The following is a 23,530-nucleotide window of genomic DNA, read 5'->3' on the forward strand; positions in this document are numbered from 1 at the left end:
TTTTTGAAGTTGAAACTAATGTTTATTAGTAAATAACAAAGGCTTAGAGAAACCCAATGACAGACATAAATTACATTTTTTTTTTTAATTTTGTAATTCCAACCAATCATTTCTGTTCCTCGCAATATACAACGTTTTAAATCTAAAAACTAATGAGATGAAGATAATTAAGTGATGACAACGCGACATTTTAATTAATTATTTTAAACTGTCAATAATTGAATCCGCGATGGAATGAGTTGAAAAAAAAAACAGAAAACAATTACAAATACAAGGAAATAAAAACAATGTATGATTAGTCAGTTGGTTCTCGAGCTACACGGGATGGTTTTTTTTAATGAGAATCTTTAATTAAAAATTACTTCAGATTGTAACTATAACAATCCTTTGACGTTAATGGTTTTATAAAACTTTTAATTCTATTTCCTACTCGCACTCGAGAAGCAGAGTTTAAAGGTGTATGGAAATTTTCCACCTGTAAATTTATTAATTAATTTAATTTTACTTAATGTATTAGAATAATTAATAATAGCAAAAGTGGATGAGAGGAAAAGTATGAAAATGGCCAAAAGTAGCAACTGCGAGTCATCAGAGTTTCGCCGTAGTTGACCGTTTTATTGGCGTAGCTATACTGGGCCTGTTCACTCCCATAAAATAGGTCTGTGTTAATTCGCGGTTGGTTACGCCGTTACCGTCGTCTGCTATTGTGTATGCTAGAACTTCCTCGATTTGTGTTTGTAGTCAGGACAGAGTAGCTGGTAATGTTTTAAAAGGTATTTGAAGGTATAATATGGATTTAAGTAAGGTTATCGAAGAGCGCATAAAACTAGATACGTTTAAAACAAATCTCGGTAATTTAGCTATAGCGCGAGCAGCTTGCGTCGTGATGCGTGTGATCGAGTGGGCTATGGTTAAACCAAGGAGCATAAATGTCTGAACTACTTTCAGTCGCGAGTTTGCAAGTCCATCAGTCACTAGTAAACTAAATAGTTATTGGCGAAACTTTGATGTCCGCGTTTTTTAACACAGGCTCTATGGCCATTGTCATACTTTCCCTATCATCCACATTTGATAATAGTTAATTAGCCTCATTAGGTGGTGGGGGTTGGAGTGTCGCGGTAGACCTACCTTTAGTCTTAACTGATGAATGATTGCATTTGATCAAGGCTTCGGTAGCCGCAACTGCGTTAGTGAACTCCAAAATACCGGATGAGGCTTTGTCGGGGTCTATAATATAATTAATAAGCTAATTGTGTAAATACGCTGCAGAGAATCATTATCTGATTTTTAAAGGGAGCTCAGTGAAAAATTTGAATTCCTTGGGATTTTTTACAGGAATTATAGGATAGGATTTTATAGGAGGACTAATAAAAGGGCTTGCAAAAGTGACTCACTCTTTTGTGGGAATGGTTTAACTGCAATTGGAACGGGCGCATCAGCCCTTTCAAAGACCTGCGTGATACAATTAGACCTCTGTAGAGTGTTAATTTAAATAGTATCCAATAAATACACTTATACATTAATAAAAAAATTGTTTTTGTAGACAAAGACGCGAAAAAGTAAAAGAGAAGTGTAGAAAATGAAGTCCCTGAAGTAACAGATATTCAGTTTTAAAGACATGATTATAAAACATAAAAATTCTTATCACACAACACGATGCCTTAAGTCGTTTACATGGTACAACACAATCCCTTGAGTAGTTTACATGTTACAACACGATGCCTTAAGTCGTTTACATGATACAACACGATGCCTTAAGTCGTTTACATGATACAACACGATGCCTTGAGTAGTTACCATGGTACAACACAATGCCTTAAGTCGTTTACATGATGCAACACAATGCCTTAAGTCGTTTACATGATGCAACACAATGCCTTGAGTAGTTACCATGGTACAACACAATGCCTTAAGTCGTTTACATGATACAACACCATGCCTTGAGTAGTTACCATGGTACAACACAATGCCTTAAGTCGTTTACATGATGCAACACGATGCCTTGAGTAGTTACCATGGTACAACACAATGCCTTGAGTAGTTACCATGGTACAACACAATGCCTTAAGTCGTTTACATGATGCAACACGATGCCTTGAGTAGTTACCATGGTACAACACAATGCCTTGAGTAGTTACCATGGTACAACACAATGCCTTAAGTCGTTTACATGATGCAACACGATGCCTTGAGTAGTTACCATGGTACAACACAATGCCTTGAGTAGTTACCATGGTACAACACAATGCCTTGAGTAGTTACCATGGTACAACACAATGCCTTAAGTTGTTTACATGAAACAACACAATGCCTTAAGTCGTTTACATGATGCAACACTTAAAGGCATTGTGTTGTAACATGTAAACTACTTAAGGCATTGTGTTGTAACATGTAAACTACTTAAGGCATTGTGTTGTACCATGTAAACGACTTGAGGCATCGTGTTGCATCATGTAAACGACCTAAGGCATCGTGTTGCATCGTGAGGTATCGTGTAAACGACTTAAGGCATCGTGTTGCATCGTGTGGTATCGTGTAAACGACTTAAGGCATCGTGTTGCATCGTGAGGTATCGTGAGGTATCGTGTAAACGACTTACGGTATCGTGTTGCATCGTGTGGTATCGTGAGAACGACTTAAGGCATCGTGTTGTATCATGTAAACGACTTAGGGCATCTTGTTGTTTCATGTAAACGACTTAAGGCATTGTGTTGTATGATAAGAATTTACATGTTACAACACAATGCCTTAAGTAGTTTACATGTTACAACACGATGCCTTAAGTAGTTTACATGTTACAACACGATGCCTTAAGTAGTTTACATGTTACAACACAATGCCTTAAGTAGTTTACATGTTACAACACGATGCCTTAAGTAGTTTACATGTTACAACACAATGCCTTAAGTAGTTTACATGTTACAACACAATGCCTTAAGTAGTTTACATGTTACAACACAATGCCTTAAGTAGTTTACATGTTACAACACGATGCCTTAAGTAGTTTACATGTTACAACACGATGCCTTAAGTTGTTTACATGAAACAACACAATGCCTTAAGTTGTTTACATGAAACAACACGATGCCTTAAGTCGTTTACATGAAACAACACGATGCCTTAAGTCGTTTACATGTTACAACACGATGCCCTAAGTCGTTTACACGATACAACACGATGCCCTAAGTCGTTTACACGATACAACACGATGCCCTAAGTCGTTTACACGATACAACACGATGCCTTAAGTAGTTTACATAGTACAACACGATGCCCTAAGTAGTTAATTAAAGAAGATAAAAAGTAATAATTACTTGTTGGATTTCTTGTTCGCTAACATCGGGTGGAGCGTTAAAGTAATGTAAAACAGAAGTGGGAGATTGTATTCGATTTTTACGAGCCGCATCGGCATTGACAAATCTGTTGTTACGAACGCCAATGTACTCTTTGTACGAGGGTGTTCCGTCGGAAAGGTCAAAGGGTTGCGGAACATCTTGTAAAGCTGACTGTTTCGACGGACTATCAAGTATCAACCCCAAAAATAATTAAAAACCACTTCCTCCCGACGAATCAAAATTATTTACCCTAAGGACATCTTTCTTCCAAAAAATTCAACACCATTAAGGTTACTAAGAACACGCTGGGCACCACCAGGGTCACCCATTTGAACCATAGCGCAACCTTCCTTGCTTTTCAAGAACTTGATCTAAATGTTGGAAGTTCATTAAGTTGCTGCGCTTTACTTGGTTGTTTGTTAACGAGCCCTTACCCTGGAAACATTTCCATATAAACAAAATATGTTGAACAAACGATCGCAATTCATGGTATCATGATCTAAACCATAAATCATAAGAACGCAACCCGGGGCACCTTCATCTGCAGTATCGTGGTAGTCCCTACATAAAGTTTGCCATTGTTTGGTCACAAATGTGACGCATTGACCACCACTTTTAAAATATAAGAATTACCCTTCAGGTTCTCCGAATCCCCTGTTCATATTTTGCCTATAACCGTTTCCGTAATTGTCACCACCTCCACCAGTTCCATATCCGGAATATCCTCCTCCCATTGGTTGTTGCATCCCAGTGCCATATCCGTATCCACTTCCTTCCATTCCGTAACCTCTGGCACCTCCCATTGGTCCACCCATTGGGCCTCCCATTTGCATCATTGGTCCAGTTCCACCCATGGGTCCCCCCATTTGTCCTCCACTCATCATTCCACCCATGGGGTTACCGGTCATACCACCCATGTTACCGGTCATTCCCTGTCCCATGGCACCGGTCATTTGGTTCATTCCTTGACCCATCCCCATGTTTTGTCCCATACTTCCAGCCATTTGGTTCATGCCTTGGTTCATCCCCATGTTTTGTCCGCCCATTCCTTGGGCCATTCCCATATTCATTCCTTGGTTCATACCGGCTCCCATGTTATTCATTCCTTGGGACATGCCGCCTTGGTTCATGACTCCGCCTGACATGTTATTCATGTTGTTACCACCTGCCATGAAAAATAATTCGTACAAAGGATTTTAACACATCGTTTTGAACGTTTTTGTCGAATTGTGTTGTTACACTGTAGTTATTAGTTTACGGTTGGCTTTAGTTGTTGATAAATTGTAATATGAATCGTTCGAAGTTGTTAGAGAAGGGGATAATGGAAGAAGGATGACATTCTGTATCCTCTTAATACTTTAGTTATGTAACATGATTCTTCCCGGGCTCATGGCACCATTTTTGTTAATTTGCTCTCCTACTCATTTAACTTCAGATGGGGTGAATTCTATAACTGTTTGCAGTACTAAATCCCCGGCAATCAATCAGGCACAAACCTTTGTTGTCTTGACGTGGGACAGAAACGCACAAGCGTAGGCAATGCATGGGCCTTGGCAAATAGTTAAACAGCACTTATAGATACAGTAATGATGAGGGAACTATTTATCGAGTATGTGCATGATTCGGGATAATAGAAGAGTGACATTCTGTATCCTCTTAATACATTAGTTATGTAACATGATTCTTCCCGGGCTCATGGCACCATTTTTGTTAATTTGCTCTCCAACTCATTTAACTTCAGATAGGGTGAATTCTATAACTGTTTGCAGTACTAAATCCCCAGCAATCAACCAGGCACAAACCTTTGTTGTCTTGACGTGGGACTAAAAAGCACAAGCGTATGCAATGCATGGGCCTTGGCAAATAGTTAAACAGCGCTAATAGATATGGTAATGATGAGGGAACTATTTATCGAGTATGTGCATGATTCGGGATAATAGAAGAAGAGTGACACTCTGATTCCTATTAATACTTTAGTTATGTAACATGATTCTTCCCGGGATCATGGCACCATTTTTGTTAATTTGCTCTCCAACTCATTTAACTTCAGATAGGGTGAATTCTATAACTGTTTGCAGTACTAAATCCCCGGCAATCAACCAGGCACAAACCTTCGTTGTCTTGACGTGGCGGGACAAAAACACACAAGCGCATGCAATGCATGGGCCTTGGCAAATAGTTAAGCAGCACTAATAGATATAGTAATGATAAGGGAACTATTTAAAATGGCGTATGTGCATGCATGATTCGGTTTAGTAACCCCAATTGCTATAATAAATGTTAAGGGATGTTGTTGGGAAGAATCATGTTACAATTACGAATTACCCCGTTTTGTGTACAAGTACACTTCTCTCGAAGAGAAGTATCCCGCTTTGTGTTCGAGTACACTTCTCTCGAAGAGAAGTATCCCGCTTTGTGTTCGAGTACACTTCTCTCGAAGAGAAGTATCCCGCTTTGTGTTCGAGTACACTTCTCTCGAAGAGAAGTACACTTCCCTCGAAGAGAACTATCCCGCTTTGTGTACAAGTACACTTCTCTCGAACAGAAGTATCCCGCTTTGTGTTCGAGTACACTTCTCTCGAAGAGAAGTATCCCACTTTGTGTACAAGTACACTTCTCTCGAAGAGAAGTATCCCGCTTTGTGTAAGTACACTTCTCTCGAAGAGAAGTATCCCGCTTTGTGTAAGTACACTTCTCTCGAAGAGAAGAAGTATTATATACTTCTAATTCTTTCGAACTTCACTAAACATTTTATCAACAAATAAAACCCTTAAAAAAACCCATAAGTCGATCGATAACAAATCTAAAATCAAGGGAAAGAAAATAATGTACATTATTTAAAAGAAGGGGGCGTGTTTCTTTGACTTGGAATAATTCCGTTTGTAAAAAAAAAGTAAGTAGTAACTGGTAATACAGTCTGAAGTTCGAAAATGTTATTTCACTATCACGTTCGTTAAGTATCCGTAAAAACACCAAAAAATATGCATATATTTTTAAATCTTCAGCGTTGTTTTACGTTTAGTTCAAGACGATGTAAGCAAGAATTACAGTAGTAGAAGTAGGCTCGTTTCAAAAATATGCTTAGGCTCTTATTTTTGAATACTTGTTTGCCTACAACAAGAAAACCTTAACTCACGATGGGGTCGCCATTGCCGCAGCAGATGCGGGCTTATTGTACGTTCGTGTGTCTCTCCATTTCTTTCTCAGTACTTTTATTAAGTAAACGGCAAACGTAGTAGAAGTAGAAGTAGTAGTAGTAGAAGAAGAGCCTTGTCAACCAAACACTCAATCCTACAGACGAAAAAAAGTGCGGAAAAAAAAGGAGATGCCCAAAAAAAAACAAAAAAACATAAGAACAGCGAATTAATAATGTTTGACGGATCGTTAATTTTAGGCTTAGATAACTTCTGGACTGGATTTCATAACAAATTTATAGGCGAAATTTTGTAGGCAGTCTGTAAGCCTTCACGATTAGACAGACGATCTTTTGTTCCACGTAAAGTAAATTTCTTCGTATCAATGTAAGATATATGCTTTTCCAAAGACAGTAGTACAAGAGGCTATTAGCGTACGTATGCATTTTTTTAAGCCTAAATCACCACCATTTTTTTTTCTTTCTTTTTCAGTTTAGTTTTTCGTTCACGAAATTGTAGTTTTTAGTCTTCAGTCTTCAATATATTTTTTTTTGTCGGACGATAAGCCAATATATTTTTTTTGTCGGACGATAAGCCTGTAGGCCTACTCCCATTTTTGATTTGATTCTTCGGTTCGGTTTGGTACAAATAGGAGCACATTGTCTTCGAAAAACGCGTGTGAAAGTAAAAGCACAAGTTTTTATACAAGCGTTACGTGTAACTTTCTTTTTTTTTCTTTTTAAATATAAATTAATTGCACAAGCCTAGTTGTTAAACAACGTACATTAAAAGCTAGGGATACATTTGTAATACATTGGAAAATATAGGGGGATGTTTAAAATTACTCATTATATATTGATTGTTCTGAAAGAAATTGCTTATTAATATACCGTTTTTGTGTTTTTTAATTTCTTAAGGCAATTTTTTTAACTCTATTTTGTTTTTGACAATCAACATCACCCAGGGTTCAAATATAAAAAAAACCCAGCCCAAAATAAAAACCACGGGTTTTATTGGGGTTTTAATCACCATAACAATCTACCAATAACCCACGGGTTTTAATTATCATAAAAACTTACCAAAAATCCAACGGTTTTATTGTATTTTTCCCATCATTAAAACCTACCAAAAACCAACTGGTTTATTGTGTTTTACCCATCATTAAAACCTACCAAAAACCAACTGGTTTATTGTGTTTTACCCATCATTAAAACCTACCAAAAACCAACTGGTTTATTGTGTTTTACCCATCATTAAAACCTACCAAAAACCAACTGGTTTCATTGGGTTTTACCCATCATAAAAACCTACTAGAAACCCAACTGTTTTATTGTGTTTTACCCATCATAAAAACCTACCAAAAACCCAACTGTTTTACCGGGTTTTACCCATCATAAAAACCTACCAAAAACCCCACTGTTTTACTGGGTTTTACCCATCATAAAAACCTACCAAAAACCGACTGGTTTCATTGGGTTTTACCCATCATAAAAACCTACTAGAAACCCAACTCTTTTATTGGGTTTTACCCATCATAAAAACCTACTAGAAACCCAACTCTTTTATTGGGTTTTACCCATCACGAAAACCTACCAAAAACCCATGGGTTTCACTCATCATACCCCCCCCGGGTTTTACCAACCATAAAAAACCCACCCAAAACCCATGGGTTTTATTAGCTTTTACACTTATATAAAAAGTACTAAAAAACCCAACAAAATACAGAAAAAAAAACCCAAAAACCCAATAACCCGCTCCCTTCCCCCCAATAAAACCAGGTGGGCTGGTTTGTTTTTTAATAAAACCAGGTGAGCTGGTTTTTTTTTAATAAAACCAGGTGGGCGGGTTTTTTTTTTTTTTTTTAATAAAACCCGGGTTTTATGAACCCTGAATTCAACACTAAAAAAATGAACTACAAACAAACCCAGTCTTAGAACATCTCCTTTTCACATGCATTTGAGACCTACCACCTTCAATTCACTTTCCCTTTTTTTTTTTGGTTCTAAGACTTTCTCTTTTGCATTCTAAGACTGGTTTCTACTCTATGCCTTTCTAAGGTTTCAAATCTAACACGTGACGTCACATTCACAAAGATAAGACACAACACAAAACAGTATAAAGTTTGAAAAAATCCTACCTCCTAAGTTAGGGTTTGTATAGTCCCAACTTTCATCGTCATTTTTAAATACATTTAATTTCTCAGGCTGTAAATAGACATTTCTAAACAATTAGGCCTAATTTCTACTTAGGTTAAATCTACTTGTAATAATTACTTTAGCAAATTCAATTTTGAGAGTACAGCAACCGGAGTAAATGTCTTTCCCGTTTAATTTATCTTTAGCCGCAACAGCAGACTGAATACTGTCAAATTTGGTTTATTATTAAGGAAATTAAGCCTAACAAGACTGCCAATAACAGGGTTCATACAACTTTTGGAAAACAAATTTCCCCCTGAGATTTATGGGAAGTTTTTCCCCATATACTTCCCTGGATTTTTCCCGTATATGGAGTATCCTATGGAGCAAATGTTAACGAAGGAGGGGGGGGGGCAAATAATCAAAGGGCATCCCCGTACCTATAATATAACCAGAGTTGTAAGCCTCCAAAGTATAGTGTAATGTTAATCCTATGGAGGGTATGTTTATGAACATTTTGCTTAATTACTCGGCCCCTGTTTGTCATAGCCCTAAGTTTTTAGTATGGTTGGATGAGGGACAAATCGGACTATAACATACTCAAAGGGCATCCCCCTATCTCTAATAGAACCAGAGTTATGAGCCTCCAAAGTTGGGTGTAATGTTAATCCTATGGAGGGGGGGTATGTTCATGAACAATTTGCTTAATTACTCGGCCCCTGTTTGTCGTAGCCCTAAGTTTTTAGTATGGTTGGATGGGGGACAAATCGGACTATAACATACTCAAAGGACATCCCCGTATCTCTAGTAGAACCAGAGTTATGAGCCTCCAAAGTTGGGTGTAATGTTAATCCTATGGAGGGGGTATGTTCACGAACATTTTGCTTAATTACTCGGCCCCTGTTTGTCGTAGCCCTAAGTTTTTAGTATGGTTGGATGGGGGACAAATAAGACTATAAGATACTCGAAGGACATCCCCGTATCTCTAATATAACCAGAGTTATGAGCCTCCAAAGTTTAGTGTAATGTTAATCCTATGGAGGGGGGTATGTTTACGAACATTTTGCTTAATTACTCAGCCCCTGTTTGTCGCAAATTTCCCTGAGTTTTCCCTGAATTTTACTAAAAATTCTAAATTTCCCTGAGGTTTTTGTCAACTATTTATTTCCCTGATTTTTCCAGGTTTTCCAGGTTTGTATGAACCCTGAATTATAATTCTCTTTAAAACATTTAAAAGGATATTCGACCATAGCTTGAACGCCATTTTTCTTAAAAATGACAATCCTGATTACCTGACCGCTACTACTACAAATTTTCTGAAGAACATCCTAATAATATAAAGTGTATTTTTCATATTAGGCCTACTAATTTTTGACCTATTTTGATTTAAAATAAGTCTTACGCATGTTATAGGGTACGCTGGATTTAGAACTGTGATGAGGAGAATGTGATTAGGTTTTGTTTCTTCATAATTACTTCCTCCTCCACCTCCGCTACTAGTTTGGCCGCTATAAACAGTTGGGTCCTGAGAATTGACAATTGAATCAATGGGTAAGTTCTTAGTAACAGTTAAAAACACAAGTTTCGTGGAATTACGTAAGTAAATAGTTTTATAAGACCTTAATTTTAACGTATTAAATAGTTATTTACGCTAGAGTACACTACATTTATGGAATTAGGTTAAAATATTGCGCCCTGAAGTTCTGAACATCTACATGAGTCAAGGCCAAGGCTTAACTAAAACAGTTAAAAACACACAAGTTTCGTGGAATTATCTAAGTAAATAGTTTTCTAAGACCTTAATTATAGCGTATTAAATAGTTATTTACGCTAGAGTATTTATGGAATTAGGTTAGAATATTGCGCCCTGAACTGAACAGTCATCTACATACATGAGTCAAAGCCAAGGCTTAACTAAAACACCGATTTTTTTTTTCACTAAACTTACCATATCAGTTCTTTGCCTTTTAGCTACGTGTCCCTCGTATCCAGACATGATTACATACACTAAAAATAGCAAATTTCTACGACAAAATTAAAAAAAACTTCCTTTAATATTCACCGAAAATACCGATAGCAAAACAAATTAACAACTTGTACAATACAATATGGCCGGCGATTGCGGTGGTGAAGAAATTCTGTTTTTTTTAGAACGAAAATGAAACCGGGCTGCCAGAAAGTTCGGTGTTGGTGGAAGGGTGCAATAATATTGAAATCGGACGAGAAAGATATTTATATTTATTCAAAGGGTGAATATTTTTCATAGCTGTGATTATGTAAGTAACAATTGTTTATAAATAATAGAACAAAAGTGGAATTAACTTCCCAAACTTATTACACGGAACCTGCCTCGAGTGACTGGTGCAAGTGGATAGTGGTGCCGTTTTTTATTGACATTTTCTACGGAGTACTTTAATAGGAGTGGAAATGGAATTTTAGTTTGGTGTCCTAATAGGAGTGGAATCAAAGAGTGAATATTTGTCATAGCTGTGATTATGTAAGTATTCAATTGTTTATAAATAATAGAACAAAAGTGGAATTAACTTCCCAAACTTATTACACGGAACCTGCCTCCAGTGACTGGTGCAAGTGGATAGTGGTGCCGTTTTTTATTGAGATTTTCTACGGAGTACTTTAATAGGAGTGGAAATAGAATTTTAGTTTGGTGCCCTTTAATACTGCTCCATTATAACAGATAGCTAGCAACCAATGGGAAACGACGTGAAGCATGATAGGATATTTTCTGTAGGGGGTAAAATTTTGGAGGTCTTCGGCCTAGATCGGGAGTTCGGGCTTGGTTCGGAAGTACGGGTAACGGGTCCGACTCCTTGTATTCGTGTTCGGGAGCGGGACCATCGGGACGGGAACGGGATTCACCATTCACGGGAAACGTCGCTGCCAAAAGTGTGTGTTGTGCGGTGATTCGGTGATTCGGTGTGTTTAGACTGTTGTGGTTGGTGCTTGTGTCGCGGAGGGTACTCAGGATAGCAGGAAATTTCGACTTGTAAGTAAACATTAGGCCTTGGCCTCAAATTTTCTATTTTTATCCGTGTTCCTTGACTTTGAGGAATTATTTAGTGTTGAAATAGATTTTCAAACTTTCAAACATTGAGCAATTTTATTTGATATTTAGATGTTAAGCCTAATGTGTGTTTTGAAGGATACCTCCCGCTTAGGATCCCCCCCTTTTTACTAGTGTTGTAGGTTTTGATTCCTTGTCGAAGTCATTTATAGTTATTATTTAATTTTGAACGTACGTTCTGCAATATCTTTTCAGATATTAACGGGCCTAATGTATTCAACGACGTTTATCAACCGTCGGGATCAAAATGTAGGCTAATATAATTCCGTAATATAAAAATTCATCTTTTCACTGTCAGTGTGTGGTTAGTTACACTTGAATGGTTATGAACGCGTTGGCTGTTGCTAGTGCATCTTAGAAACAAAATAAATAAAAACATCTCCTTCTAAGCACCTTTATCCCACTGCGGGACCTACTTATTAGAGTTAGCAGCACCTGCTTTAATATAGTTTTCATGTGTCTGTTAACCTAAATAGCCCAAATCTCTATAAACGCGATGGCTCAGTCAGCCACTACCGAAACACAGTTAACGCGAGCTTCTTCTAATACCGAATTGGATACAGTTTCGGTCGCCGATATAAAATTAAACGTAGTTAATTCCTCGGAAGTGACTAATTCTTCTAAAAATTGTGATGAAAGTGAATTAAACAATAGTGCAATTAACGAGCTTACAACGAATAACGTTGAATCTACCGTGGATAGTGAGAAATCTTCGGAGGATAACTCTAATAATACAGAGGGCAGTCATAAAACGCGGCGTCTGCTCTTAAATCGTAAAAGTTCTAGTGACGGTGCGGCCAAAGTTTTTGAATCTGTTAAAGAAAAGGAACGTAGTCGTCGTGCGTCAGAGTGTGGTGAAAAAGCTTCGGCATTAAAAAGTCGCATTAACAACATGTACGACAGTTTGAAAATGGAAATGGACGCCAAGTATAAGCTGAATAAGACAGTCGTTTCGGATTATGTACCTGGTGATCTTCATTTGGAAACGTAAGTTGGTTTGCCTTTTCTTGATTGTTCTCGTTTGTTCTGTGTGTTCTGTGGCTGCTGAAGTGGTTTGAATAAGAGCTACAAGTATGACATGTTTTTATTATTTTTTTCTGCAAAGTGCATGATTGCATTTGAATGAATGTACATGCTTCAATCGTTTTCGTTTTTACACTCCAGGGTTCATACAAACCTGGAAAACCGGGAAAATCTGGAAAAATCAGGGAAATAAATAGTTGAAAAAAACCTCAGGGACATTTAGAATTTTTAGCAAAATTCAGGGAAATTTAGAATTTTTAGTAAAATTCTGGGAAATTTAGAATTTTTAGTAAAATTCTGGGAAATTTAGAATTTTTAGTAAAATTCTGGGAAATTTAGATTTTTAGTAAAATTCTGGGAAATTTAGAATTTTTAGTAAAATTCAGGGAAATCAGGAAACTTTGTGTCAAACAAGGGGCCGAGTAATTAAGCAAAATGTTCATAAACATACCCTCCATATTATTAACATTACACTACACTCTGGAGAAGGCTCATAACTCTGGTTATATTAGAGATACGGGGATTCCCTTTGATTATGTTATAGTCCTATTTGCCCCCCATCCAACCATAAAAAAACCTGGGGATTGAATAAACAGGGGCCGAGTAATTAAGCAAAATGTTCATAAACATCCCCTCCTGGCCCTCCATAGGATTAACATTACACTACACTCTGGAGAAGGCTCAGAACTCTGGTTATATTAGAGATATGGGGATGTCCTTTGATTATGTTATAGTCATATTTGCCCCCCCCCCCTCCTCCTTCGTTAACATTTGCTCCATAGGATACTCCATATACGGGAAAAACCTGGGAAGTATATGGGAAAAATCCTGGAAATCTCAGGGAAATTTGTTTTCCAAAAGTTGTATGAACCCTGCACTCAATGTTCGAAATTTCATATTTGTTGACCTATTTTATATGTGTTTTTGAGTGTTTGTGATGTGTAGAGGGCGGCTTTATGGATTATGGTGAATACAATTTAGGTTAGGTTAAATCGCGTTAGGTTAGGTTAGGTTTAGTTATTATTAATTTTAGTTAGCGTAGTTATGGATGATTGTTAATTTTATGGAAAATTTATCGTAAATTAATAATCTAATCAACATTTTGGGGAGTATTCTGATTATATCTTAAATAACTAGACTATGGGAACGTATTTTTTTATTGTTTTCACTTATCAGTTATCGTGTTCCAGTATCTACTTTTTGGATATATTTAATTAGTGACCATTTCTAAGTTAACAATTAAATATTGTTCTTAAATCTATGAGCATTCTTCAAAACATTAGTTATGATATAATTTAATCTTAAATGTTTAAATATTTCTCATGAAATTGAGAATACTTAAATTATAAACGCACCCAAATTTTATTTATTTATTTCAATTGAAATACAAAACGCGTCAATTGTTAGCCTATTTGCATCGATATATTAAATTTGTAACCTTAAGTATTTAGTATCCTTGGAAAGGGGAGAAATAGGGCTATGACATACTCAAAGGACTTCAATGTACCTCTTATAGAACCAGAGTTAGAGGATATCGAGTAAATAAGTCCATGTTAATCCCATGGAGAGGACATTAATGAATTAACATTTTGCTTAATTACTCGGGCCCTGATTGTTAATCGTAACCGCAAGTATTTAGTATCATTGGAAAGAATAGAAATAGGGCTATGACATACTCAAAGGACTTCCCTGTATCTCTTATAGAACCAGAGTTAAAAGCTTTCGTGTAAATAAGCCCATATTAACACTATGGAGATGACGTTTATGAATTAACATTTTGCTTAATTACTCGATACCTGATTATTGTAACCCCAAGTATTTAGTATCATTGGAAAGAGAAGAAATAGGGCTATGACATACTCAAAGGACTTCCCTGTATCTCTTATAGAACCAGAGTTAAAAGATTTCGTGCAAATAAGCACATGTTAACGCTTTGGACTCCAAAGTTTGGAGAGGACGTTTATGAATTACCATTTTGCTTAATTACACGGGCCCTGATTGTTGTAACCCTAAGTATGTAGTATCCTTGGAAAGGTGAGAAAGAGGGCTATAACATACTCAAAGGACTTCCCTGTATCTCTTATAGAACCAGAGTTATAACTCTTATCATCACTTTAAATCACTTATGAAAACTGCAACGTTGCAGACGTATTTTGACCTATTATTAATGACCTATAACGCCTACAAAAACCTTTAAGCAAACTCCCTAATGTCTCGAATCGAATCCATCAGCTAACTCAATAATGAATGTTTTTCATCTATATACGTAACGCCGCGTATCATTTCCTTGTGTAATATAAACCCATTAGTGAGATTAAATCTCGTTAGGATGAAATATTTTGTCTCTAAGGCCAGGATCCAAAGAAAATTCCTTCAGACCATTGAGAGTTCAGATGCAAGTTTAAGTTTAGCTATCTAAATTAATATAACCATAAGATATGTTCCATAAGTATGACACTATAGTCTGTCAAACGAAAGAAGAGCCCTGAGAAATTTGTCCAAATTGGTGTCGCCACCATCGACCCCATAGTACTTTATCAACTTGTTTTGTTTTGTCAATAGTCGTCGGTAATATAGTCTGCTATAAACAGATAGGCTTAATCGCAATAGAACCAATACATTTTGCAATATATATTTAATATGTTTATGTTTCATGGTTTTTTACGATCATCGAGTATTAAAGAATATAAAACAAAATTAACGACAAGACACCAGTTTTATCTTTGTTGAATTAGCATTGCAATATATTTTAATGACATAAGTTAAAGTACTTGTCATATAGCAGACTATATTACAGACGACTATTGACAAAACAAAACAAGTTGATAAAGTACTATGGGGTCGATGGTGGCGACACCAATTTGGACAAATTTCTCAGGGCTCTTCTTTCGTTTGACAGACTATACCTATACGAATCGTAATGGCAATTCTACTGAGAGACTTACAGCTCAAGCTAGTTCGAGAACGAGAACGACGGAAGCGAGTCAATTGAAGTCCTACACTCGGTGGTGGTTAATTTTGCAGGACTTCCATCTAGGTCCTATTTAGTCTGTACAAGAAGCGATATTTAGTTTGCTAGTGAGAAGGGATAAATTCGCCACATTTCCAGCTTTATCTCCAGTCCAAACGTAGACGTGTCCGGAGTTAGTCCCCGCCTCTAAATTACAACCAGCATCTCATTAGTTCTTGAAAACTCGTGCACGTCAGCACGACGCGAATGATGAAAATTACAGTCATATTTTCCGACTGAGGAGAGGCAGCGAAATAGCCCAGTGCCTCCCTTTACGTCCCCTCTTGTATTTTGAAAGGGGGACTGCAGGACTATGGCGCGCGAATACTTAGGAGACATCTTATAACTTCTCCCTAGTAAACTAGATATCGCTTCTTGGGCTGTACTAAACCTTTAAGATCGCCTCACCAGGCCTCCCTCGCTTTACCTCCTCGAATCGATGACCTACCTCACTCACTCACTTCAAAATTACAAGCTACAGTTTGTCATGACCAGATATTAACAAACTTATGGAAGGAACATATCTTATGTACTGATGATATAACGACTGATCTTGAATTTTGAGTTGCTTTTTTGCGTGCCTCTAAAACTTTTCCTCAATCGATGCTTGATTGTCCGTTTCCTGGTTTTTATTTCATCTTGACTTCCATCTTTCATAAGTACACTGCACTTTAGTACTTTAGTTTAGGAATGCGTACGGCTAATCGGAATCATAGGGAGCTAACAGTTCTGACCCTGAAACGTCACACCCTTCTATCTCTTACTGGAGTCTCATCCCCCATAACGGTTGGAAACAGTATTTTACGCGCAAAAATTCCAACCAGAGGGGGGACTGCGTGACGTCAGACTATCTCTTCCCCTAGCCAGTTGTTAACTCCCAATTGTGCTACCAAATATCTCCCACGTTAATTTCTATGAATTCGAGTTCTGTGGGTATACCGGGCTTGAGAACTTACTGACCCTTTCACGCGCCTCATAATTCTGGTGGCGTCTTTCTAACTGTGATTTCATTGGCTGGGAGCAACGCCAGGTCCTAGGCGCGAAAGGTGCAAGGTGTAAAAGGCAGCGAGGTAGATTATAAATTCGCTATGGGTAAAATTCGTCATACATAATGATTAGTTAGTCTAGCTCCTCCCACAAATTCGCCTAGATACGTTGGTTGGCTGCATAATGATTCCTAGTAGCTGTATTTATTCTTGCTTTATTACATTTAGCTTTCTTTGGACTGTTTCATTGTGCTTTTGAATAGCTGTCGTGAGTTGCGCTTGATTAAGTTGATTTATGATACATCTATGACGTGAATAATAATTCGTTTTATAATGAATAAGATTTATTGAAAGCCCCAGACAAAGTAATTAATAGAAATATCTTTTACCAAATTGAATGTCAGTTGCTAACGAAAGATATGAAATTGTGTTTGAATGAATTTGGTTTTTAGATCATATGAGAGGGTGGTTATTAAGTTTGGGTGTTTAGAAATAGCCTGGCCATAAAGATCAGAGAATTCTAATTATTTTAGTAAGGTTAAGATTAAAATTTAGGAGTTTCATTTTAGGTTAAGAAATTTCTTATTTTGATTTACGAAAATGGCAAAATTTGAATTTTTTTTTAAACTTAAGCTGAATAGTTGATTAATTTTCTTAAATATACTGTTAATATTGACAACTTTTGGCCATTAAAGATCAGGGAAATTCTCAAATTTTTGTTATGGAAAATTGCGGGTACTACAAGTTTGTTAGGTTATATTGCACAGATTTGTTGGGGAGAATCGCTGAAATTTGTTAGGGAAAAATAAGGGAAATTTGTTAGGGAAAGTATAGGGGAAATTTGTTAGGGAAAGTATAGGGGAAATTTGTTAGGGAAAGTATAGGGGAAATTTGTTAGGGAAAGTATAGGGGAAATTTGTTAGGGAAAGTATAGGGGAAATTTGTTAGGGAAAGTATAGGGGAAATTTGTTAGGGAAAGTATAGGGGAAATTTGTTAGGGAAAGTATAGGGGAAATTTGTTAGGGAAAGTAAAGGGGAAATTTGTTAGGGAAAGTATAGGGGAAATTTGTTAGGGAAAGTATAGGGGAAATTTTTTAGGGAAAGTATAGGGGAAATTTCGTTAGGGAAAGTATAGGGGAAATTTCGTTAGGGAAAGTATAGGGGAAATTTCGTTAGGGAAAGTATAGGGGAAATTTCGTTAGGGAAAGTATAGGGGAAATTTGTTAGGGAAAGTATAGGGGAAATTCGTTAGGGAGAATCGAAGAAATTTCGTTAGGGAGGATGGCAGTTCACGAGATCTAGACGAGATATAGTCAGGGAATTTGAATCCGAATATTTTGCGGTGGCAACCCTGCAAAATTTTGTTCTGATTTTTATTTATATTTTCTATCTATATCACTAACCTCTTTACCTTGATGTACGAACGCAATGACCCATTTACCATTTAAACCCATACCTGCAGTGCCTACATTTATTTTTATTTAGAAATATGCGTCAAAAAACTACAATGCATTTTTTCTTTTTTAAACATTTTTAGCATTGGCTAACTAGTATCAAAAATTTTAATCTAAAAATTGTATTATACAAAGAGGAAATTTTCATGCTTCCTTTTAGAATTATTTCCGTAAATACAGAACTTGATAAAAACTAGCGGCTTCCTGACTTTGCACGGAAATTGATAGTAAAAATAGCTTCCGTTGGTTATACGGTACCGAGTCCCCCACAGTTTTGGGGTTATGTTTTTCCCACACTTATTATGTTAAACAAAGAGAATGTGTTCGAATTGGTCGAGGGTATAAACACTGTCAGATTCCATGTACACCGATTACGGATTTCGTGTAATCGTTTTAGTATCGTCTAGGGCAGGGCTTTTAAAGATTTCGTGGTATCACTTTAGTACAGTCAAAGATACAGCCGTGTACACCAATTACACTTAGTGACCCGCCCCTCGGAATTGGTTAGCTGAGCTCTACTTGATCTGAATTGTTAAGTCGAATTTTGTCTAATACTTAAATTCAATTTTGGTTTTTAATTTGGCCAGCAAGAATTCTTATTTTAATTATATTTTATTTAGTTCTTGGGCCGCCATTTTAAAATATGGTTGCAAATCAAAGCCCAAAAGCTATTAGGCCCGTCTATAAAATATTGGGAATAAGTATACTAAATATTAGTGAAATCGGTTGAAACGCAAGGTGAACTTTATTACATAAAGGTTTTTTAAGTTTCCTGGCCGCCATTTTTCAAGATGGCGGCGGATTGAGAAAATCTTTCTTAGTACGTGCCTACTGCTTAAGAGTAACGTCCTTCAAAATTTCAGCCTTCTAATTAAAGCGGTGTGGGCAGGGCGTTCATTTTCATATACATATATAGATTAATAAATAATTGGGCTTCATTAAACTGTATCAAATAAAATGAAGCAGTTATACAATTAACAATGAAATTAACATTAACATAAATGTAAATTGTATATTTTTTTGTAAATGCAGGTTGGAGGACACAGGCTACGCATCTGATGTCACAAAGTCTACGGAAGAAATGAAATCTCGCTGCATGTCTATTGCCGAAGTAAAAGAATTGGCCTATCACAGATTGCAGGAGGAATTGCATAAGGCTCAACAGGTTCGTCATACCACTTATTTTCATTTATTTTTAACCATTGGAATGCTATAGTTGAACCTGTATAATGTACTACTCCTACCTATTGCACTCGTTGGGTGAGATAAATAAACGCTACGTGACACCGTTTTAGTTTATGTAAATTTTGTCGAACCTTGATGACAGATCTGTGTCGACAAATCTGATAGTGGCACGCTAGTTAAACTTATTTGTTTTTCTGAAAAATATTTAATTGGATTTGCGAGGGTGAACCGAATCACCCCTGTGATTCAAGTAAGCGGGATAATTGTGTTGTGTTGTGTCCTCTCAATAATGCATTGTAAGAGAAATATATAATAATTCTGTTCGAGAGAAGTGTACTTGCACAAAGCAGGGCAATTGTAACATGATTCTTCCCAACATCCTTTAATTAACATTTATTTTAGCAATTGGGGTTACTAAACCGAATCATGCATACACATACGCCATTTTAAATAGTTCCCTCATCATTACTATATCTATTAGCGCTGCTTAACTATTTGCCAAGGCGTATTCATGCATGCGCTTGTGCGTTTTTGTCCCGCCACGTCAAGACAATCAAGGTTTGTGCCTGCTTGATTGCAGAATGGGGATTTAGTAAATACCAAACAGTAACAGTTAGAATTCACCCTAGCACGGTGCGATGTGATACCCATCTGAAGTTTGATGAGCTGGAGAGCAAATTAACAAAAATGGTGCCATGAGCCCGGGAAGAATCGTGTGCTTGCATAACTGAAGTATTAAGAGGATACAGAGTGTCACCCTTCTTCTATTATACCCTTCTGATATTATGTGTTACGTGAATTTTGCCCTCACTACTGCTTGTAATCTGCAACGTTTGCTTGAAATCGGTTTCAAGGATCTGGTATTGAAATGCGGCCCAACTAAATTCCTATTGAAGAGTCTGCTACAAAGATATTATTTTCATTATTACGCTAACGCCCCCAGTAACTATGTTGAAAAGACTAAAGAGAAAGGATGCCTTTTATTTTTTCTATATTTATAACATTGAGAAATGTTTTTTCTTACTGCGAAAAGTAATTAATAAGTTTTTATAACCTTGGGCCATTTACTCGAATCTTCATGGACTTTATATCTCTAGAGGACTAGCAATGAGAGATAATAGACGCTTTTTCAAAAAGTCGGATGTAGAGTCTGGTGTTTTGACCTTTGGCCTTGTTTGTCTTGAGACAGAAAATAAGAAGGGTATTCGAATTTTGATGGGATCAGGGATAGGTTAAATTTTAGAAGTAGGAATGGAGAACGGTTAGTATTTACTTCAGTCCGACTCATAGCCAACCCAGTATAAAGCCAGTATATTTATACTTTAGGTTAGTATTTAAAATTTATAAAATCTAATTTGCACTTAGAAATTGTGCCCCACCTAGCCTTTAATAAAAGTGAAATTATATCACATTCAGTTTCGACATGAAAATTTGAACTAACATTCTTATTTTAGAAGAAACCAATATTGAGGTGTCTTAATGTTAATAAGAATAAAGACTAATAAAGTCCTTCTAAAGAAGTTAAAATTTTTAAAGCCGCTAACTTTAACTCTGTTTATTAATCAAAACATAGCTTCTAATTTTTCTATAGTACCTTCAACACGTAACAAAAAGTTTAAATTACCTTATTGGCTGCTCACTTAAACTACGTTTTGATGACGTTGCTGACGGGGACGGCGAAAAATACGTAACGTAATTCCTTTTTACCTCTGTCGCTATGACCCACCCACCTCTTCTTTCATACCCCCCTGTCCCGTGGAAGGGGGTCCGGGTCTTTGACGTGCGTCCACATTACTCTGTTCTCCATTCCTACTTCTAAAATTAAATCTATCCCTGATTTATGCCAGACTTATCAGAAATACCCTGTGTATATTTTTGTATCCGCAAAGAAATCGCTAAGTTTTCTAATCCCCTATAGTTTTATAAGGTCCATGGCATGGCATAAGAAAATTCAAAGGCGATATTGTATTTCTTGGGAGTTGGGACTGAGTTTTAGAGGAACTTGAAGCTCTTGGAAAAACGGAAAACGAGTTTTATCGACAGGGAATTTTTTTTCTGTTTTCTTTTAGTTATGTCTTAGTTGGTTTATAATTATACTTCATTCTTGTATTATTTTTTTTTATTATAACTTGCTTAACAAATTGGTAAAGTCTATAAGATATTGCGTTTTCAACGCATGGTTTAATATATTGTTTGTTTTTTTGAATGTATTCGGTCAAGGATAAATTCTTTCTAATGTAGTCACGTGGTCGTAGTTATTGGCAATGTCGTCCTTTTCTCTTTTTTTCCGGTTGATTAGTTACGGATATTTAATTAGTCAGGCGTTGTTTTAATAAGGGGATGTAAAATGGTCAAATTGTTAAGCGGTTGATATATTTGTTCTTTAGTGACCAGAATAATTTATAGATTTCACAAAAGTGGGTTTTTTTCGTACCCCAAGGGTTGCCAGTCCCTGATATTTTGTGAATACGAGAAAAATCCTTTAAAATAGGGTCTGAAATGCGACACAAAACTTAAAATCCTTTATAATAGGGTCTGAAATGCGACACAAAACTTAAAATCCTTTATAATAGGGTCTGAAATGCGACACAAAACTTAAAATCCTTTATAATAGGGTCTGAAATGCGACACAAAACTTAAAATCCTTTATAATAGGGTCTGAAATGCGACACAAAACTTAAAATCCTTTATAATAGGGTCTGAAATGCCTCAGAAAATTAAAAAAAACCTTTATAATACGGTCTGAAATGCCTCAGAAAATTAAAAAACCTTTATAATACGGTCTGGAATGCGATACAAAAATGAGAAAAGCCTTTACTATACGGTCTGAAATGCCTCAGAAAATTAAAAACCTTTATAATACGGTCTGAAATGCCTCAGAAAATTAAAAACCTTTATAATACAGTCTGAAATGCGACACAAAATTAAAAAAAAAACCTTTATAATACGGTCTGAAATGCGACACAAAAATATAAAAAACCTTAATAATACGGTCTGAAATGCGACACAAAAATATAAAAAAAACCTTTATAATACGGTCTGAAATGCCTCACAAAATTAAAAAAAACCCTTTATAATACGGTCTGAAATGCGACACAAAAATATAAAAAACCTTAATAATACGGTCTGAAATGCGACACAAAAATATCAAAAAACCTTTATAATACGGTCTGAAATGCCTCACAAAATTAAAAAAACCTCTATAATACGGTCCGAAATGCCTCAGAAAATTAGAAAAACCTTTATAATACGGTCTGAAATGCCTCAGAAAATTAGAAAAACCTTTATAATACGGTCTGAAATGCCTCAGAAAATTAGAAAAACCTTTATAATACGGTCTGAATACCTCAGAAAATTAGAAAAACCTTTATAATACGGTCTGAAATGCCTCAGAAAATTAGAAAAATATTTAGATTATGATCGCAAAAAATGTCAAGCTAACATATTCCTTTTGTGATTCGTGAATGGGTTTTAATTTAATCTTAATTAAAAATTAACTGCGATATCAGCCTCAGTTAAATTAAGACATTTTACTAAAAACAGTTTTTTTTTCTCCAACGGTAAACATATTTAAAAGTGCAAGTCGATTAAAGTCGATAAATATCGACTGCGACAATAGTTTCTTTCCTATATGGAGTAATGACACTTCCCTGTCTTTGACTGTATTCTACTCTAAGTGTCATTAACACGTAGTGCCACTACTCTATCGATCTGACGTTGAGCTCAACAACCTTAAAACTATTAGCTTCCCAGAATGAAGAGCCTCTGGGTGTACCAGACTAAAATCTTAAAATCTCATTTACATTGCAAAAATGTATTTAAAATTTTCAGAAAATGTAGCCTGGCCGCTTTGAAAATTTAGTAATTATATCGTTTCTCAGCGTTGAAAGCTTTCAACTTTCATTCGAAATTAAAACTTGGGTCTTGGGATAATTTATAAAAACAGGAAATCCGAGAACGCTGGGGCTAATGGTGTTTAGGGTTTAAGCACAATGACTTTTTGATACACCGCGGTTTCATCGTTTCTTCAATCTAAATTATTATTCGTAAGAAGACCCTACTTGTACTTGTACTCATTTTGTATTGTTAGAAATTTATTAATTCGAAGTTACAATTTTATTTTAAAGTTTTATGTAGATTTTGTGGCTATTGGACTGTTGTTTCTAATTTTGAGAACATATAATAA

The 23,530-nt window shown here is 36.2% G+C and overlaps 2 protein-coding genes and 1 long non-coding RNA gene across 6 annotated transcripts in view; 2 read left to right on the forward strand and 1 right to left on the reverse strand.

Annotated features, from left to right (window-relative positions):
- On the reverse strand, positions 1-10,742 carry LOC149615955 (heterogeneous nuclear ribonucleoprotein L-like). 2 transcript variants are annotated; one of them, XM_089857226.1, is made up of 12 exons: positions 10,553-10,742; positions 10,007-10,129; positions 9,845-9,932; positions 8,743-8,837; positions 8,607-8,673; positions 3,969-4,500; positions 3,770-3,896; positions 3,585-3,706; positions 3,315-3,519; positions 1,395-1,473; positions 1,129-1,227; positions 1-475 (listed from the first exon to the last, which is right to left on the reverse strand). In XM_089857226.1, exons 1-12 carry the CDS (start codon positions 10,598-10,600, stop codon positions 420-422), a joined length of 1,641 nt encoding a protein of 546 aa, XP_089713352.1. In that variant the 5' UTR covers positions 10,601-10,742; the 3' UTR covers positions 1-419. The 2 variants fall into 2 exon arrangements, with proteins under 2 accessions (XP_089713352.1, XP_089713353.1); XM_089857227.1 differs by having other exon boundaries at positions 1,395-1,452; positions 10,553-10,741.
- Positions 10,022-11,527, forward strand: LOC149615956 (uncharacterized). Of its 2 annotated transcripts, XR_016376036.1 has the most exons (5): positions 10,022-10,155; positions 10,247-10,383; positions 10,756-10,853; positions 10,909-11,101; positions 11,182-11,527. It is a non-coding gene; the product is annotated as an uncharacterized LOC149615956 (long non-coding RNA). The 2 variants fall into 2 exon arrangements; XR_016376035.1 differs by having other exon boundaries at positions 10,756-11,101.
- Positions 11,526-23,530, forward strand: part of LOC149615957 (guanine nucleotide exchange factor for Rab-3A-like) — a 21,597-nt gene continuing 9,592 nt past the window's right edge. For both annotated transcript variants that reach the window (XM_089857230.1, XM_089857232.1), the window contains exons 1-3: positions 11,526-11,608; positions 11,882-12,673; positions 19,192-19,324. In XM_089857230.1, the coding sequence (XP_089713356.1) occupies positions 12,183-12,673; positions 19,192-19,324 (624 nt within the window). In that variant the 5' untranslated portion in view covers positions 11,526-11,608; positions 11,882-12,182. The remainder of the gene's footprint in view (positions 11,609-11,881; positions 12,674-19,191; positions 19,325-23,530) is intronic.

This window comes from Phalangium opilio, unplaced genomic scaffold (assembly GCF_054372755.1).
Source record: "Phalangium opilio isolate 3A_F unplaced genomic scaffold, DU_Popi_V2 ptg000217l_1, whole genome shotgun sequence".
NCBI classification, from domain to species: Eukaryota; Metazoa; Arthropoda; class Arachnida; order Opiliones; family Phalangiidae; genus Phalangium; species Phalangium opilio.